Consider the following 19,268-nt stretch of genomic DNA (forward strand, 5'->3'; position numbering starts at 1 on the left):
TACGATCCTTTATAACTAGCTTTCTAATCTCTTTTCTCTGAACTTTTGCATCAAGCCATGCCTGCTGTTACATTAGTAGTAGTAGTATATATATGTATGTGAATACGGTCATGACGCGATGCCTGAAAGTTCAGGAATTTTTCAGCTCAGAGCAGTGGTACCACGTAGCCTGTGCAGATGCGTCGTCGTTGCTTCTCACCGGCTGGCATGTTGATCGCCGGCGCAATCCTGTGCCTGGTGGCGTCGACGGCGCCGGCGCCGGCGTTGTCGGCCGGCAGGACGACGTTTAGCGTGTCGTCGTTCGGAGCCGCCGGGAACGGGATCGCCGATGATTCAGAGGTAAACAGAGCAACCGGCAAAGCTCATTCATGATCTTGATCAATTCTTGACTCGTATTTTTTTGGATTTGTCGCAATATTTTTAATGAAATATAGTCAACATATATTTATATATTTTAAGTCCCTAAATTACATTTGTAGTTTTAATGTATTTATAATGTAAGTTCCTAAATCACATACGTAAGTTCTAAAACCACATATGTAATTACACTATATTTATACTATTTTTTTTCTTTCTGGCAATTCGGTTGCCTGCATACGCAGGCGCTTGTAAAAGCATGGAAATTCGCTTGCCGAATCCCTCGTTCAACCGTGTTGCTCCCATCAGGACACAGGTTTCTGATCTCGCCGGTCACTCTCCAGGGCCCCTGCAACACAAGGCTCACACTCCAGGTTGCTACCCCTCTCTCTCTCACACACACCTCAAAATCCTGCATTTTTACTCTTAAAATCATGCACTTTTTACTCTTCATTTTTCACTTGGAAAATTCTGTTATCTTGTGGTCAAATGCTAATTGGGAAGTTGTGTTTTTTTTTTTTAATAATCCTTTGCAGATAGATGGTGATGTGTTGGCTCCTCCAGGGATGGGGTACTGGCCAAAGGCCAGGAGGCCTCTGCAGTGGCTCAACTTCAAGTGGCTGGATGGCTTCACCATCCAAGGCACTGGCACTGTTGATGGACAGAGTACTTTGCTGAGAAGTGTTTCACCAGCTAATGTTTCTCAGGTTGGATTAATGGCGAGTAAAAAACTTGGATGTTTTCAACATCTCGAATAGTACATATATACTGGCAAAAAGAAAAAAAAACTATAAGCATTAAGATACTAAAAGAGAATATTTTGGCATATCTCCTGATGAGTTCTCTTTTTTACCTTTTGTAGCATTGGTATATATCAGGAGTGAAGCCTACGGTATGACAAGAGAATAAGCTACAAATTCTCTCTCTTACCAATTTTCTGAAGCAAAATAGACTAGCACAGCATGACACATCTACTGCTCTCTTTTTTTTGTTCTTTTCAGCTCATAAGGTTTTACAGTAGCTTCAATGTCAGCGTGCGCAATATCAGGATAACCAACAGCCCACAGTGCCACCTGAAATTCGACAGCTCCGGTGGCATCAAGGTGAAGAACATCACCATATCATCCCCAGGTGACAGCCTCAACACCGACGGCATCCATCTCCAGAACACCAGGGATGTTGACATCAGGAGCTCCAGCATCGGCTGCGGTAATTAAACTTTCATGACTGAACTTACAAAAAAAAATTCTCAAAATTCAGACAAGCATTGGCGATATCTGAGTGTCTGAACCGCACGTACGGTCGTTCTGCAGGTGATGACTGCATATCGATACAGACGGGATGCTCCAATGTTCACATGAAGAATATCAACTGCAATCCCGGACATGGAATCAGGTAAGTAAGTGGGGTGTTCTCTGTGGTTTTCTGTTGTGTTGTTGATGCGATGAAATCTTGTTTTGAAACTTTTCTTTGTCTGAATGTTTTACAGCTTAGGGGGATTAGGGAAGGATAACAGCTTGGCTTGCGTCTCTGATGTGTTCGCCGAGCACATCAACGTGGAGAACGCCTTGTATGGTGTCAGGATCAAGACATGGCAGGTAAAATAAGATCTACAAATTCAGATACATATTGTCCTCAATTCAGCATGAAGAAAAGATTCAGCAAAATGAAATGGCCATTCACCGTGCAGGGAGGCAAAGGCACGGTGAGGAACGTCACCTTCTCCAACGTGAGGGTGGCGAACGTGGCGACGCCGATCGCCATCGACCAGTTCTACTGCGACGCCGGCGGCGGCGGCGCGCGGTGCGGGAACAGGAGCGACGCCGTGGGGATCACCGGCGTGGCGTACCGGCGCGTCGCGGGGACGTACACGTACCAGCCGGTGCGCCTGGCGTGCAGCGACGCCCGGCCGTGCACCGGCGTCAGCATGGCCGACGTCCGCCTGTCGCCGGCGAGCGCCGCCGGCGCCGGCGGACTGCGGCAGCCGCTCTGCTGGAAGTCGTACGGCGAGGCGATGGGGATGATCGAGCCGACGGGCATCGCCTGCCTGCAGAGGAGCAATGGATTCGTGATGCCTTTAACCAAGCCATTTAACTACACCTGCTGAATCTTTGTATAAGCTTGGAAGCTTCTCTGACCAAAGCTGTTTCCAGCAAGAAATAATCACAGTTTTGTTGCTACCATGACAACCAACTTTGACAGCCACAATGTGGCACTGAATTTGTAAGGAATCATTGATAATGGTCCTATGTAGCATTATATGAATTGTGACTTTACTATCATACTTCAAATCACATTGATAGCCAATAGACAAGCCACTGCTTATTGTAGCCATGCGGAAAAACAAGGGGCATGATTGCATGAAGGTCCCAACTCGAAATGAAGGATAATAAACAACTCACCATTGAGGCCAGACAGGCTCCTCAACATGAGCTAATGAGCAGCACTTCCATCTTCAAATTAGCAGAGATTGCAATCGAAGCTTGTAAAAGCAGATTACCAATTAATCACAGCACCAACAAAATTACAGAATACAAAGACTATAAAAAGGATGGATACTTTCGGCTGTATCTCAACATGAGCTAATGAGCAGCACTTCCATCTTCAAATTAGCAGAGATTGCAATTGAAGCTTGTAAAAGCAGATTACCAATTAATCACAGCACCAACAAAATTACAGAATACAAAGGCTATAAAAAGGATGGATACTTTCGGCTATATCTGAAATTACAATGCAGTGCATCTACATTGATACCCTCTGATTTATGGAAAGAATAATGACGTGCCACTCCACAAACTTTGGCACTACAAAGGTTGGGCAACTGATCTACTGCATAACAATATAAATGTAATAGTTTGCTCGAAACACTAAGATGCAACTAGCAGATCAAAATCTAACATTCGTTTTACACTGGACATAAGTAACAGATGTGTATTAACTGTAAAAAAATGTGAATCAGCAGGTCAATGTCATGATATCACTGCTGTACATACAGATAATGTTACAACAGTTGTACACGCTCAACTCCAAACCAAAATTGTACATCTCTACCAAATGAAAGTTAAGCTGACGACCTCAGTTGTCCAAGGTCCAATTCTTCCATAATCACGACTGCAGAACTCCAACAGCAAGTTAATTGTAATCCTCACATGAACAGTCAGGCAAGAAGCAAGCTGAGAAGCATCATGGCGGACAAAAGCAGAAACAGTTTGCTATTTCTCTGTCTTCACATCCAACGACCTGAGCTCTTGTAATAATTCCTCATATTTCTTTCTTTCCAAAGCAATTTGAGATCGGAGCTTTTGTTCCTAAAGAACATGAGGGGCCATTTCTCAACAACAATGAGTTACAAAAAGAACACTGAAGAAATATGTAAAAGGGGCATCAAACAGAGTCCAAAATAATAAATGACAATGTTTCAGAATCGTGTTTAGATGCCTTCGAGGTTTAGAAATTTGAGAGCTTGTCTGGGGCCTGAGTTTGTTTAGATGTGTTTCAGGCACTGTGCATGTTGTAAGTTTTGGTGTTTCTATGTTTCTATAAGCTGTAAACGCTGTGTTTCGTGGCTTCTTTTTTCAATAAATACTAATGAATATTTATTTCTGTGATTGGGAAATAGTGACCTCGCATAGTTATGTCACTAATTTGCAGAAGAGCAAACAGCAATTTTGCTTTTCTTGGCTTTTTTTTTTACAAGGAGGTCTGGTGTTGCTTAATCATCCTGACCAACGCCCACTATGTGACCAGGAGGAAAACATGCAACATTTGCTTACTACATGTGTGTTTTTAAGAAGTGTATGGTTCTCAGTCTTGTCATTGGTGGGGTTGCAACAGCAAACATCAGGTCCAGATGATCTCAACTTCAGTAATTGGTGGTGAAAAGCGTCGCAGAAAGTGAGAAGCAACACACAAAGGTTTCAATTCCTTGGTTGTGTTGGTAGCTTAGTGGTTATGGAAGCATAGGAATGGTTGTCTTTGAGAGGGAGTTATCATGTATTACTCCGTTTCATATTATAAGACTTTCTAGCATTGTCCACATTCATATATATGTTATTATAATATGAAACGGAGGTAGTAGGACACTAGGGATGAGGCCATATTATGGTTTATGGCGGGGGTCAAAGGCCTTAGTAGCTTTTTCCCATAGATGTTGTTTGGGTCGATGGTCGTAGTCCTTTCGATTTCTTTGGCAAGCCCTTTTGTACTAGACCTTGCCCTAATGAGCTTGTTTGAGTCTTCTTAGACTCGTGCCCTTAATATAATGATGCACAGCTCTCCGGTGCCTTCGAGAGGAAATAAAAGGAAGGTAGAAATTCTGCCTACTTTACCGTGAATCCCTCTTCCCCACACCAACAATAATAATTCAGAAGCTCTGATAAAACATTGTGGGAGAAATTATGCATCCTAAATAATATGTTGAACCAATGGTGAGAGATACTAGTTGAACAAAAGATAAAATACCTTCAGAGCAAGTTGTTTTGCTGACTCCTCGTATTGCAAGCATCTGAGAAAAAAAATGCAAGTTAAACAACAAAATATGCAAGCAGAATTTGCAGCTTTGTCATTATGGTAAGTATTTGAACTTCTATTACATAGAAGAACAGTGGTAAAGAACTGGACTTTACAGCTAGCCAAATAAGGCACAATGCAGTTAAGGCACTAATTAAGCTGGTATTATCAATAGGTAATCAACTGACTGTGCCTACACATAAAGAAGGCTACATTAGCAGATTTTACTTTGAAGCCTTTCTTTAGGAGATAGTTTGAACTTTGAAGAAGCCTAATGCTTTTTTTCTCCCTGTTGGAAGTCAATGCTCAACTCTTCACTCTATTAGTATCTCTCGAAGAGTACATTCACACATTGTTTCCTCACACTCTAGAGCACGGTGCACGCATGCACTGGTACAGAAGGAAGAAGCACAAGGGATAGAGAAATATATCATTTCCTCTGTTACTCCCTTGCATACAGGCCAACAACTAAACAAGTGCAGAGTTAATCACTTAAATAATATCAAATGCATGCAGAGAGCTGCTACTTTGATTGTCATTCTATGCCATCAATGCTATACATGCAACATGAAGTGCTCCGGTAAACTGCCTTACTCGATTCTATCCTATGTATGCCATGTCCTCGCATGCATGCAAGACAGAGACTCAAATAACTCAGAGCAATCCCTATATCTGCATGTAACTCAAGCACATCATGCATACAAGAACAAATTTAGCATATGACCGTGTGCATAGTGCTAAAAAATGGAACAGAGGGAAATTTGGGTGCTATTAAAGTGAACCGGTCATTTCCTGTGAACCAAAAAACATGAACTTTCAGTGATCCAAAACCAATTTTGCCGAGGATCATGCACCGACTTAACCAAATGTGACAAGATTATTCCAAACACTTCTGATAGCTTTCCATTTTCTTTTTTATTTTATAATTCTCTTATCGGTAAAATGGGTCCATATTCCTCACTAACTAGTAACTACATCATCTATAACAGGCAATCACATGCAGGAGAAGGCCTGAACTAAATTGCTTTAATGCAGTACTTGTTCCTTAGAGAGTGACAAGATTATAATACACAAAAAGAAAGCACTGAAATGTGCAAGTTGGGGATATTTTACTTACTCGCCACGCAACTTGTCATTCTCTAGTGTCAAAGTCCTGTATTCGTTAAACCGTCTCCGTTGAGAAACGTCCAAGTGCTGTCAAAAGAGGAAAAAAAATAGTCATGTAACAATATTCAGTAATTTATAGGCATTTCTTATCGCACACTACGTATGATTAAAAGAGAAAATTTCACAATACTACAGGTTTGGGGCTTCTCCCACTTTGGCTGGGATGGCCCATATATCCTGCTATTCTTCTTCTCTTCTTTGGCCTACCAGATTTTTTTTATGCACTTGGGAGATTCAAAATCTGTGGTTTAGCATTACAAGCACCAAAACATTGGGTTTTGTGAAATTTAATCTTAAAACAAAACTTGCTTCTGTGATGGTGGAAAAGATGGTAAGCATAGGCATAGTCCATGGAGTGTTGTGGTCTCAACTTCAAACTCAAGTGTTAAATAAAACAAAATATGTTAATAGCGTCATCCATTTTACTTTTCTATTAGAACCATTTATCATAATTTTCTCACGTTAATGGATTTGAACTTCAAAGTTTACACATAGGACTCAGAAGTATTTTGAAAATCTTTGATGTTACTTTTCAACTCATACAAGCAAGAAGCATGATTACACCCCAAGCATGAGTTACCCCTCATATGTCATCATAGTTTTTTCAGATAAGGGAAAAGTTTTCATATGTAACAATAGTTAATAGAATAAGGTTTAGATTTTCAATAAACCATCAGCTACTAGTTTCCACCGCCTGTCTGCTGATACTTACAGATCCATCTTGGTCAGCACTGTCTGTCTTGGATCCAAGGGCATCAATATTTCTCTTCAATCCCATCTCTGTTAAATGTCAGAAAAATATTAACACCACAATCGATAATTAGAAAACTGGACCTGAAAAAAAAAAGTATTCGCTCTTTGACATCATATAAAAATTATTACGTTTTTGCCTTAATGCAGGGGCCATAAATGTAGGGACAGCACAGCTGCTTGTCGGAATATCAGCAGCCAATAGCTGACGTGGAACAATTGGCGGGGAACTGCCAGCATTCATCTGATTAGCACGATTAAGTGCACGGGAAGATTTAGGTAATTTTTTGTTGTCATAACCAATACGATGGCAATGCAGGTCCCTACAAATATAATCAGTTAGCATGAAAGTATGAATGACACAAAGTCATCATTCCAAATAAAGCACTACAACATGACAATGACGCAGCAAAAACCAATAGATTAATAAAAATTCAGAGATTGTTATAGCAGTTTTTTTTTTTTTTGTTGCACAAGTTGTATAGAAATACCAGAAGACGATGTTGACAGATAGTGGCTATTGCATCTCAAATGAAGTAGTATTTGGCTTTGTTAAATATTGGAGAGCTAAAAATAGACATTATAGACTGCTGATTATTTTTGACGTGATACTTAGGTGAAAAATATATTGCTGTGCCTACCAGTCTAGATTAGTCCAGTTACCTATTTACTGTCAGACAAATATGCTGAAACCCTGCCAACCATACATTTTCTCTACTTTTTGGTTGTGGCTATTTCCACTTTATCACGTAAATGTTACTATGCATCAACAAATACTACTGGTATAATTAAGTACAAGAGTAACTAGCCAGCCTCTGGACAAGGCAAGGGCGACCATCTATGCAACTTTTTCAGCAACCATATGATGGTCGAAATCCCACTGGGTTAAGTATGACAAGAAAGCAATTTTGCAGCTGTGGGTTGAGGATTCAAAATCTTGAATTAGCAGAGTCAAATGTGAGCTTGCATCTCAAAAAAGGAATTATACCTCTGACCGAGGAAATGGTAAGACCTCAATCTTTTTGGGTCACAAATGCCCAGTATGAATTGAGTGAGAATGCAGATGTGTGCGCTGGTAGGTTTTTTATTCATGAAATCATGCACCTGCACATGTGTATTGCGAGCATGCCATGTACAGTGCACACTTGCCTGTGTCGTGAAAAAATATGTGAAGTGCATTGCTGTGGAAGCATCACCTATATTGCCATGTAAGCATCAACTATATATTTGAGAGAAATACCTAACAGAAGTTAAAAGCTAACTCGAATTTCACATGGACTCTGAGATGAGCATGTACTCAATCAATAAGTAAACTATTTCTTTTTTCTAAATAATCCTGACATAATCGAACTCCTAAAGGGCACAAACTGCATATACAGTATTCACTCATGCATCTTTGTGGCATTGCATGCACTGCTGCACACCACTACCACTGCTCATGTATTATTCTATCTCTTGCGGCTTTTCAAGACAACTTATCAAACCCCAAAGAAGTACGCAACAATTAGAAACATGACAAAGTTCTGTTGAAATAGTTAAAAGAACAAAAACTTTACCAGTATTCATATGTCATTTCTTTCAAGCGGCTCTCCAGCCTTTGATAAAGGACCGACTTTTCAAAATCTTGCTTGTCATGGGTAGGTTTGATGAAGTTTGCCTCCAGAATGCCTGAAAATGCCAACAAAAATTAAAACGTATCCACTGCCATTCTTCTATAACTTACATTAACCACCCTGTTTTGGATAGCAGAACATCTCTTACCCACAACTCCTCGCCCTTTGCCATATGAGTTGTTCGCAACTTTCCAAAATGGCTGCCGAAAAATTGCAAGTGATTTTTACTCAGTAAATGGAAACAATATAAATATACCAAGAAAATACCATTGTGAAAATCATATCTAGTTAATGACGTCTTACGGAAATTTGTATCAAAGTTGAGCCAAACAGGTAATTTGATTTTGTCAAATATCTAGAAATAGTCCGGTAACAGCATTGAAAGAGTTTTCACTAGTGTACTACTATTATACAATTGGAGAGAAGGCAATGTCAGAAGAAATAAAAACACAAGGTAATCAGGACACCACATTTTACTTAAAATAGAGCATAAGAAAATAGGGTGGAACCACAGGTGGTAAGAACTAAGAACACTAAAGATGTAGGCAATGAGGAAAATGAGCATCCATTGATTTAAAAATGCAATCAGTAGAACATAGCCTAGAGTTATCAACCAACTGAAGGGAAATCGTCGATATTAAATGGATCAATTTTGGCAGGGTTCAATTCGTTGAATCCCCTGCAATTTCATCTAATAGTTATATCAGGAATTAAGATAAAGTCCATATACTGATGAATACCACTGTTCCAAATGGCGGTAATTGTCAAGGTAGTGATGGATCTACCACTACACTTCATGTATATCGGTGTAACATAACAGTTAAGTGCGCCATGAATGCACAAGCTTTCGGGCAAAAAGAAAAAGCACTTTGCTGCATGACAGACAATTAGACATGCCATTACATATTGCTTAGGATAGACATCTGCTGATATTTGACTTAAGGCAAGCGCTTCTCAATCATTAAGGCAATAATACCAGAAATTACAGAGAGAATATACTTAGCAATCCTTTGCATATCAACATGACATTTGTTGAGCTATATGGAATTCAAGGCAATATTTTTGTATTTCAGCCATGGAAGCATTTTTTTAATGGAAACAATTTGTTGCACTCACTCATTTCATCCTTTCAAATGGAAAAATAGCACATGAACTCTTAGTGACATGCTGGGAGAGCAATAGAAAGAAAAGCAAATTAAACAGTATCTATCATGAGTCATGCAAAGAAGAAAGTCCTCACCGCTATTAAACGATTCTTGTGGTACACATTAAAGCCTTGTACATCAATTTCTGGGGCGCCTTTGACAAATCCAATGGTGGTTATTGCAGATAGCTAATACAAACAATATGAGGAAGTTAATCACAGAAGAATCATGGCAAATTCAAACATTTGCTGGTAAGGAAAATAAAAACATTCAGTACATTGAAGATATTGCCAAAGTAGAGCATTGTGTAGTACATCAAGAGGAAAAAAAAAAGGTTCCTTTTGGTTGAGTAAAAACACAAGAACTGCTTAAGGATTTGGTTGGTCCATGCTATAGCCTTATCCAGAAGGTAGCATGTCAGGTACAAATATATCAAATAATCAAAATCTTGTTTTACCTAGCAGCTAAAAAGATTGTGTTAAAAAAACTTGCAAAACATAGAGCTAAACTAGGCCCTTTAGGACAAGCATTCAGGCTAAACTAGAAATGTGTGACAAGCATTTTAGAGTAGGCGTAAAGCGAGAGTTATGGTGGGATTTCCTCATGAATTATGATGCATGACCATGTCCAATTCTTAAATCTACTATAATCCCAAGCAAGGTAGCTACAAGAAATACCTCCCACTTCCTAGAGATGTGTAAAAATAAACTGTAAACACTATTCAAAAGCTAAAAAAAGAAAAGACACAGCCTGCCTAGCCCACACTTCAAAAGAATATTATATTTCACACTTTTTGGATATGACTGATCAGCGAAGAACTAGATAAACCACAAGTCTATCAAGATCAAGTACCCTTAATTTGCTATCTTTTTTGAAGCAATAATTTGCTATCAGTTGTCAAATGCAAGTATTGTAAAACAAGGACGCCAACAGGAAGTCAATAGTACAAGTCACCAACTAAAATAGACCATGATGCTTAGTCATAAGAGCAGCCAGTCAACAACATAGAGCTAATTAAACAGTTGACCATACTTAAGTCAAAAAAACAATTGACCAGCCAGAAAGTAGTTAATGAGATGAAACAAGTTCAGAAAAACAAGCCTGTAAGATGGGTATCCCATTGATCAAAATGGGTGAAAATGCATAGTATTGCTTCACAAATGTGAGTTGCACGTACCTCTGCAAGCCCAGCAATTTGTGGTTTATACAACACGCATTCAGGATACATCAAATCATTTATTACATTATGTGATTCCACATCATGTCCACGCAAGACTATTCTGAAATTATCAGGAATGTGAAGGTACAAGACAGATGTGTATGCCTGTTCAAATTCAGATAGAAACAAGAATAAACATATCAGCACAATGAAATAGTAAAACTGATTTTAGCAAACTAGTAAATGGGGATCAATACTTAACTCTAAGAGAATAACGGAGTCGAGTTGAAACGTAGTTCTGTGTTGCGACCTTATCTGCCTTGTTGGTATTCACCTTCCTGTGTGCCCCAGTAATGAGGATATCCTAAAATATTAAATACGAATTGATCAATTACAACTTAGCGTAATACATACAGCTTATGTATAAACCAGTCATATAACTATATGAGAAAGTTGGAAGGAGGATGGTGTATCTGAAACGTGCCCACAAATGTGCCATGTGATTTGGTGGGGGTGGGGTGGGGGTTGGGAAAGTGCTTCCATACTTCACCCCCTTCGATAAGTTTTGCACGACTTGAAACACGCAATGAGTGGAACTCACCATTTATTTGTGCATTACAACTTTTCAAATTCCCACATACTGAAGCATAGAAGCTCCTAAACACATATCATTGGACAGCGCCCAATAGAGCCCTAAAATATGCCAGCATTACTTACCTTCTTATCGGAGTTGAAATCAAGCTCCATATCCCCATCATCATTGAACCAGAGGTTGAATACAATTATTTTTGTTCCATGCTCTCCGATATCATCAAACTGTATCAAGTAAAAATCACTTGAACAAACTTGAAAAAAAATCTCAAGTAGGATGATAAGATTGTTTTAAACAATGGAAATCTACCAAAATATATATAATATATGCTATAGAAGGGGAAAAGGAATTGATATGAACAAAGAGAAGTGTTTGGTTCAATTTTAAAGAAATGACCCGTAATGCATCAATAAATCTTTTGCCACAAATAATAGTCATAATTTTCAGCATAACATAAATTCATACCGTGTTTCAGTTCTGGTGTATGTATATTGCATTGAAAAAATGATCTTCAACCATTTCAATATTTTATTTACCAAAACTTCCAATGACTTAAAGAATTAGCAAAATCTTTTTTATAAGTCATTTAGGGGCTAAAGACTACTATACAGGAAACTCAACATATGGAGTTTCCTGCATGCACTAAAATATACATCCTCTTTTGTATCAGCCTGATGTATCGATGTATCTTCCATAAGAGAATTTTTTGCGTGCCCCTGAAATTCCAGCCCTTTCCTTCCATGCCCTTTCTCACTCTCTTCTATACCTCTGAATTTTGATTTTGATCCCTTCCATACCCATTACATCAGTTGACTGATTTATAGCTATGAAGAAGTCCATTTTGCCCTTAGGAAAGAAGAAATGTATAAATTCGTGGAGCATATTGTTCGAAGTGTTGGAGTTTGATGTACAAAACTATAAGTTTGTTGTGAGAACTATTATTCACAGCAAAGTTTACTTTTTAGATAACGACTAAGAAAATTTAATATTTGTCTTTCTAAAAAGAGTATATGTACAGCTAATTTTTATGCTATATATAATAGATTTAGCGTCTATTATTGACATTATGTACAAGAAATGCAAGACCAGTATCACTGTTTTGTACATTTTAAAAAAAAAATGCTACACATATTTTTAAAAACTATATATATATATATATATTGAAATAAATTTGTGAAACACAGCAACATACAGCAAAGTTATGATATTATAGTCACACAACAAACTTCTATATTTCCAAAATACACTTCACAAATTTCTACATTCTTTCTGTGTCCAAGCGTAAAACGGGCTTTTCCACTGCCATTAAATGGACAACTAATGGTCAATTGACAGAATGGATATGGGAGGGATCAAAACCAAAATTCAGGGGTATATAATGAAATGACCAAAACTCAGGGGTATGGAAGGAATTGGCTGTAATTTCAAGGGAATACAAGGAATTCTCTCCTTCCATAACTTCTTCAACACGTTATTTATATAAATATCAGTATATGACATTATGTAACAAAGTAATGAAACTTTAGTAACATACTTGTTTGAGCAACTCAGCTTCACTAGCAAAAGGGGACCATTTCAAGAGGATCGCTAAATTTGAAGAGAAGAGCTTCTGATCATGACGCAGCATCTGAGTATACGAAGCTGTTGATATATCATACTGATAATCAACCTGCATGAGAAAGAGGGTGTCACAAGGGTGAAATAAAACTACACATATTGACCAATGATCACTCATTTTTAAAATGTCAAAGCATTTGTGAACCTACTGTTGGAACCAAAACATCATCGCAGCCAGTTTCCATCAAAAATGTGTATGAAAGAAGACCGATACTTCTTGTTGGCACCCTACAGACACAAAAAAGATAATTAAATAGATATATGAACCAGGGTGGACAGAAATTTTACATAATAAACCAGACTGGGCAAAAAGGCTTAGTGGGATCGGATGATAAATGTTTGATTGGCCAGCAGCATGCAGAAAGTAACATATAAAATGCATAATTCTCCTATTAGTTTTCACTTACAGTTGTTTCCAGATACACAATAAGAAAAGTTAAAGCAACTGTATGCAAACAATTTCTTCTAGAACCCACAGAATGAAAACGTTGCAAAAGGTTGTATGGCCACTTATTTCTTTTGACATAATGTTTAAGCACTTATAAGTCATAACTGCTGTTTGATTTTGCTTCTCTTCTATCCCTAAGCTGTGTTGTTAGATTTCCAGGTAGTCCCTCAGAGTTTATTACATTACAAAATACCATGGTGACATCACAGAATGCTTTTTCTGGTGTAACATTGAACAACCAAACTTCCAGAATTAGAAAAGGAGGTATACCAGTTATTTTGGTTTTGTGTAAAAACAATCACATCTGCTCCAAGCCTCATTGTGCTAGTTTTGAATCCATTTCCATCTGATACAACAAACAGCAGTAAATCCAAAAGAAGGGTTCTAGATATCAATTTTCCAAAGAACTGCAGAAAAAGTACACAAGGCTATACATTGCCCGATTAAAGCATCGGACTGCTTATCTGAAAATCCAAAGCTCATGCAGCGTCTCAGTGCCTCTGGATCCATTCCCCCTCCATCATCTAGCACATGTGAAAAAAACACAGGTCTTTCTCACTTATCCAATTAAGATTTTCAATGAACTTAGAGGATCTGCATATATTTATATTACTGAATCTGCCAACCTTGAATTAACAATGAGGAACTCCCATCTCGTGGGTTTGTAAATTCATTAACACGAACAAATGTTGCCCCAGTGTTAACCTGATAGAGATAGTGGGATAATAAATCATACATAATATCAATATATTTTAGCCATTGGAAGTTTGGAACTGGGTGCGCTTGTTAATTACCTCGTCAATTGCATTATCAAGAAGCTCGGCAATGGCTGAAAAAATGATAAGCATAATACTGAACATAAATCAGTGGGAAAATAATGCCATATAATGCAATGCAATGTCCTAATATGATTGATTACTTTAAGAGAATAATATAATGGAACCGCAAATACCTGCATGACGGGTTAGGTTATAAAAACGCTAACACATTTTTATAGATACGCAATAATATAAGTAGGTATATAACGGCCGCATATAGAGTAGTCCACTTGTTTGTTATGGTACCAGATCCTGAGCTCAAAAAGTAGAGCCATGCCAGCAAAGACGGGCTTCACAGCGTTTTACATGGCAAAGACGATTTTAAATCCTCAAAAATAATCAAAACATGTACAATATTCAATTTGTTTATACTGAAGTTAATACTTCCTTAAGAAGTAAAAGTTTTATTTACTTTAGCCAAATTACATGTTTACAACTAGAAATTGATTGGTGCTGTTCGGCAAACAAGAAATATGATCCAATGCAACTAAATACACACTACACATCACAACTTCTTACTAAAGGAAATACCGTTAGTAGAAACTTGGTTGCAATTATGCGAACGAATGAACGAATTAAAGGTATTAGAATCAAGTCATTGCCTAAAATGGAGTTGTTTCCACTAATAAGATTTGTCAATTCTCATACCACCAAAAGCCCACTTGTGGGAAGTAGCATTCGAGTGCAGGAACCTGGGATTAATCCGAAGTCGGTTCCGCCCACCTGCACATACACCAGCACCGAATCGCAACCCCATATCAGTCAGCCTCTTCAAACCGTCAAACTTGCCTCCACCAAAATCCAAACGGAAAGCTAAGAAGCGAAGCGAAATGGGAGAACCCTAGGTGCTTAGCTAGCCTTAGCTTACCGGGTGCATCGGCGTCGGGGTTGCGCTGGGCGACGACGTAGTCGCCCGACTTCCAGAACTGGCGGCAGAGGCGCGGCGCCGGGAGGGCGACCTTGGTGGAGGGGGTGGACGGGGAATAGCCCGCGGCCAGCAGGGGCACCGGCGTCAGCACCGGGAGCTCCTCCTTCACGGGCACGAGCGCGCCGCTGCCACCGACGACGACGCCCGGTGGCTGGAGCGGGTACAGCAGCGCGGGCTTCACATCGACGAGCGCGTACGGCGTGACGTCGCGAGGGGACGTGGAGGGCGCGACGCGGCGCGCGGCTGCTGCTGCGGCGGCGCTGGTGCTGGGGACGGGCACCTCGTCGTCGTCGTCGCTGGAGAGATCGATCACATCGGCGGCGGCGGCGGTGGACCGCATCGCCGGCGAAGGGGGAAGCGGGTGTTTGTGTTTGTTAGGGCTACCTCTCTCTCTAAGTCTAGTGTGGGAAACGGAACTGGGAAGCGTTAAGTTTCGGGTGCGTTGGCAAGTTCGATTCGCGTGCCGGCGTGCGTCGTGTCATCCATCGTGTGTGCACGCTGATTTGTGCCGTGCGCCGAGCTTTTTTTGGCCTTTTAGCCTTTTTCCGGTTGGCGCTCCAAACACCGAAAATTCGCCCCCCACGCGCTAGAAACTCTGGGGGCCGAGCAAAAAAAATTGTGTTGTGGTGCAGGCTTGCAGCTCTGGGAAAGAGGAAGAGAAGAGATCTATTTGTTCCTGCTCCAGCGCTCTGCGAAGGTGGTGCCGATGCTATCCGGGGTGTCTCAGATCTTTTTTTACAAGATGGTATAATTTCGATAGGATAAAAATAATTTTGAAGAGAAGATAGGATAAAAATAATAACATATATTAAAACCATCAAAAGAAAAACGTAAATGTTGTGCATGGGAAAAGACGAAGCAGAATAAATAGGCATGTCGATACGCACGTGGCCTTCACCCCGCCCTCACTCTTTATTTCCTCTCCTCACCTCTCTTTCTCATGGCCGCACAAGACGGTGGAACGGCGGCGGCGGCTAAGGAGGTGAATTCGACGGAATTAAAGAGAAGATCTGCAGTGGCGACGAAGGTTGACGGCTCCCCTCCCTCCCCCTCCCCTCCCCCTCCCCTTCTGAGGGTAGAAGAGGTAGATCCGTTGGCCGTGGGTTCAAGGAGCGGTGGATCAGGTGGTCATGGTCCCCGGGAGGCTGCAGATCGACGCCAGGCCTCCTGCCGATAGCGCCCATGAGACCATCCCTCTCTCCTACTGTTGCATTTTATCAATTTGTGAATTTGAATGTGATAGAAATTATAACTTGTGGATTTTTAATTGTATTGTGGAATTCGAGATTGTGGATTTGGAGTTTATGTAATTGAGAATCTCACTAGCGGCTACTAGATTCGATTAGAGGCTTAATTTTGTGAATCTAATCAATATTCACCAAAAGTTCTTTGCGTGGTTGCACAATGCTATCCAATCGTGTTAATCCACACAAAGCAAGTCTCTTCACCTGTAAAAAATAATTTCATAAGCGGTCTATGAAAATATATTTTCATGTGTGGATCAGCCAGCCACCTAAGAAATTTTCATTTTTCACATACACTTGCTTCCAGGCTGGTGGGTGTGAAAAGTAGTTTTGGACTTTGGTCATTTGAGAAGATCAATTTTAGATGTAATGATGCATCTTTAGTTGCTTGTTTCGTTTCAGTCGGGTCAATTGAAAAGAAAGGGATTGGCATTCGTCACTCCATGCTAATAAACTTAGAGATGCTATGCAAAATATATAAGATAAATTACAGTTAGTACTTGAGAATTAATATGAAGAATGGTTATATATATGCTGGAAAGGTAATACATATTTAGGCACACGAATATGTGCTATGTTGCTAGGAGTGGAAAAGTGAAAAGATAGATAACTAATGATTGGATTAGATGGATAATAAGTAACTTCTTGATCTAACAGTCGCTATTTTTATACTAATGTGATATAATGACAAAAAAAATGGCAACGATGCGGTTTTATGCATATCTTGAGTTAATGTCTCTTAGTGGGTACCAATTGTATAGAAAGAATATGTTACATTAAGTGAATCGTTGAATGCTTAGTTGTATAGTAACTAAAGATAAAGAATAATAACTACATAATGATGGATGATGTGGTATACTCGAACAACTATATAGGATATATATATCTATATCTCCTTTTGTCTACAAATATCATGGCTTTTGGGATTTTTAAGCATGAATACTAAAGAGTAAAAAAAAAACTATGGTTATCCTTATTAAATAAGAGGTGGGAGGGTAGTTGGGGATAAGGTTTGGTGGGATAAATTAGGGGTGGTTGGCTCGGAGTAGTAGTACTTAAAAGTTATTTATTTTTATGAAAAAATAAAGTAGTTGACAAGCAACAAGTATAATTAAAAGCAACTTGTTCTTTTGTAGTGCTGATGTAAGCGCTAACATCATCACTGATGATGACATATGCGATGACCTTAATGGTATGCTGACATAAGTGGTGGCATTTAATCTTAAGTCCACAAGTTGGGTTTTTCTGCTCCTCTAACCCAGCTAATTAACCGGTTCTATCTTTTGCTTATGTGAATATGTTCATTCCTAAATAAAACAACATCACACTACTAGAAATTTGTTGATCCATGATGCTTTCATGTTGACATTACTATTTATTGTCATGGTCGATGTTCAACGGTGACAAAAATATAGGACCGTCATACATGTAAGATTGTCGAGTCAAGGACTGGTAACGGTCGTTAAGTGCAAACTTTCCCTGTCAACTCCTACATAAAAGAATACAAAATATAATATCAAACTTAGTGGTAGGGGTTTATTACTAACAATTTTCACTAGTCTTGGTACATATTGATATGCAGGTGATTTCTGAAGGAAAACATACTCGCCATGCGACTAAATGTACCTCCAACCAATCATGCGCAAGCACAAGGATCAAAGGACCCACATGTCAGTCAAAACTAACTGAATTTAAGCTAATCCACTATCAACCGCTATAGAGGCCCACATATGATACACTGGAGAATGTCGGTAGCCAAAGGCGGTGTGCCTGGTTCGACTGAACCACGCCTGGCACCCCCAGCCACCTCCTTGCACGTGGCGACCCCTATTGGTTGGGGATGGCGGTTGTAGGTACACCGACCTCCACAACTATCATTGCAACCGTCGTATGGAGGCTATAAAGGAGGAGCTCAACTCACTTCCAAAAACACACAACTCAAGTGGAGTACAACTCACTTTCATATTTTAGGCATCACTTCATTAAGTGGAATTAGGTAGAGAGTGAGGGAAAGCTCCGGAATCTCAAATATCGGAGTTTTCTCTGGGAAGTTCGGGAGGAGTATCGGGTTTGTCGACATTCTTCCACTGGAGTTCTGGAGAAGTGTTGACGGTCATTAGCGATTAGTTTTGACCGTCAATATTACCAAAATAGAGGAGAACTAGTTATACTTGCAATGCATATTTGTGTTAGAATAATAATATTCCACTAGTATTAGGTTTACTAACCTCTTGCAGAGAATTAACACAAAATGGAGGAGAATCGACATCAAATCAGACGATCAATCAATCGAACGATGTCGAGAATCAAACTTATCAATGAACGGGCCAAGAACTCAGAAATGACACAACTAATTGGGCCAAAGTTCAAAAGTCTACGGAGGGAGAAGTCCAGGAGGCCACCATCCAAATTATGGGCTGGTTGGGCCGGCACCTGGTTCGGCCGAACCCCCCTCATCGCTGTTGGATGCAGGGTTTCTCCTGGACGGTATAGATTGGCCCCCAATGACAGTTCGAGGGTATTTCCGACCATTCCAACCGTCATTGGGAGGCTATATAAACCCCTCACTCTCTCCATTTCAACACACACTCCAAGCAAAACTCTCTCATATTTTCTCAAGTTTAGTTTAGTGTTCTTAAGCTAGTGGAGTAGGAATAGAATAGAAATTGGAGTCCAGAAACCTTCGGAAGAGTTCGAGTATGGCTCTAGTAGCTCTCCTTTCCTCTTTTGTAAGCTTTGTATGATGCGGACATCACTCCTTCAAATACACACAAAAATCCTCTAACGGTCATTCAAGGACTAATAACAAGAGCTCGCGCGCGACAATTGAATTTAGAGGTGAGCTCGTTCCTATGTTCTTCTTTGTACGAATTTGAGAATAGATTGCTACCTAATGATTATATTGTGATTAAGAACAATTT

General features: G+C 39.7%; 2 protein-coding genes across 2 annotated transcripts; one reads left to right on the plus strand and one right to left on the minus strand.

Annotated features, from left to right (window-relative positions):
- The first annotated feature begins 137 nt into the window (after positions 1-137).
- Positions 138-3,188, plus strand: LOC127777098 (polygalacturonase At1g48100-like). The gene is made up of 8 exons (XM_052303609.1): positions 138-339; positions 603-731; positions 894-1,064; positions 1,220-1,249; positions 1,359-1,566; positions 1,671-1,752; positions 1,847-1,955; positions 2,048-3,188. Exons 1-8 carry the CDS (start codon positions 178-180, stop codon positions 2,462-2,464), a joined length of 1,308 nt encoding a protein of 435 aa, XP_052159569.1. The 5' UTR covers positions 138-177; the 3' UTR covers positions 2,465-3,188.
- Positions 3,189-3,243: 55 nt separating this feature from the next.
- LOC127777088 (protein MICRORCHIDIA 6-like) lies at positions 3,244-15,538 on the minus strand. Its single transcript, XM_052303598.1, has 19 exons — positions 15,044-15,538; positions 14,824-14,898; positions 14,152-14,186; positions 13,984-14,062; positions 13,792-13,881; positions 13,628-13,703; positions 13,059-13,137; positions 12,827-12,961; positions 11,418-11,516; positions 10,963-11,064; positions 10,719-10,865; positions 9,637-9,729; positions 8,545-8,596; positions 8,340-8,451; positions 6,916-7,106; positions 6,746-6,813; positions 5,984-6,060; positions 4,819-4,861; positions 3,244-3,665 (listed from the first exon to the last, which is right to left on the minus strand). The coding sequence occupies exons 1-19, from the start codon at positions 15,441-15,443 to the stop codon at positions 3,570-3,572; spliced, it is 2,049 nt and encodes a 682-aa protein (XP_052159558.1). The 5' UTR covers positions 15,444-15,538; the 3' UTR covers positions 3,244-3,569.
- Between the last annotated feature and the right edge of the window lie 3,730 nt (positions 15,539-19,268).

The sequence above is a fragment of the Oryza glaberrima genome, chromosome 1 (genome assembly GCF_000147395.1).
Source record: "Oryza glaberrima chromosome 1, OglaRS2, whole genome shotgun sequence".
Classification (NCBI taxonomy): Eukaryota; Viridiplantae; Streptophyta; class Magnoliopsida; order Poales; family Poaceae; genus Oryza; species Oryza glaberrima.

What these genes read in the sequence shown, in the direction of transcription:
- LOC127777098 (XM_052303609.1), top strand. Translation starts at nt 178, where the DNA reads ATGCGTCGTCGTTGCTTCTCACCGGCTGGCATGTTGATCGCCGGCGCA. An exon ending in GGATCGCCGATGATTCAGAG is followed by an intron (nt 340 to 602) that starts GTAAACAGAGCA and finishes CTGCATACGCAG; the next exon opens with GCGCTTGTAAAAGCATGGAA. An exon ending in TATCAGGAGTGAAGCCTACG is followed by an intron (nt 1,250 to 1,358) that starts GTATGACAAGAG and finishes TGTTCTTTTCAG; the next exon opens with CTCATAAGGTTTTACAGTAG.
- LOC127777088 (XM_052303598.1), bottom strand. Translation starts at nt 15,443, where the DNA reads ATGCGGTCCACCGCCGCCGCCGCCGATGTGATCGATCTCTCCAGCGAC. An exon ending in CCACAAGTGGGCTTTTGGTG is followed by an intron (nt 14,187 to 14,823) that starts GTATGAGAATTG and finishes TCATTTTTTCAG; the next exon opens with CCATTGCCGAGCTTCTTGAT. An exon ending in GAAATGACATATGAATACTG is followed by an intron (nt 7,107 to 8,339) that starts GTAAAGTTTTTG and finishes TTATATTTGTAG; the next exon opens with GGACCTGCATTGCCATCGTA.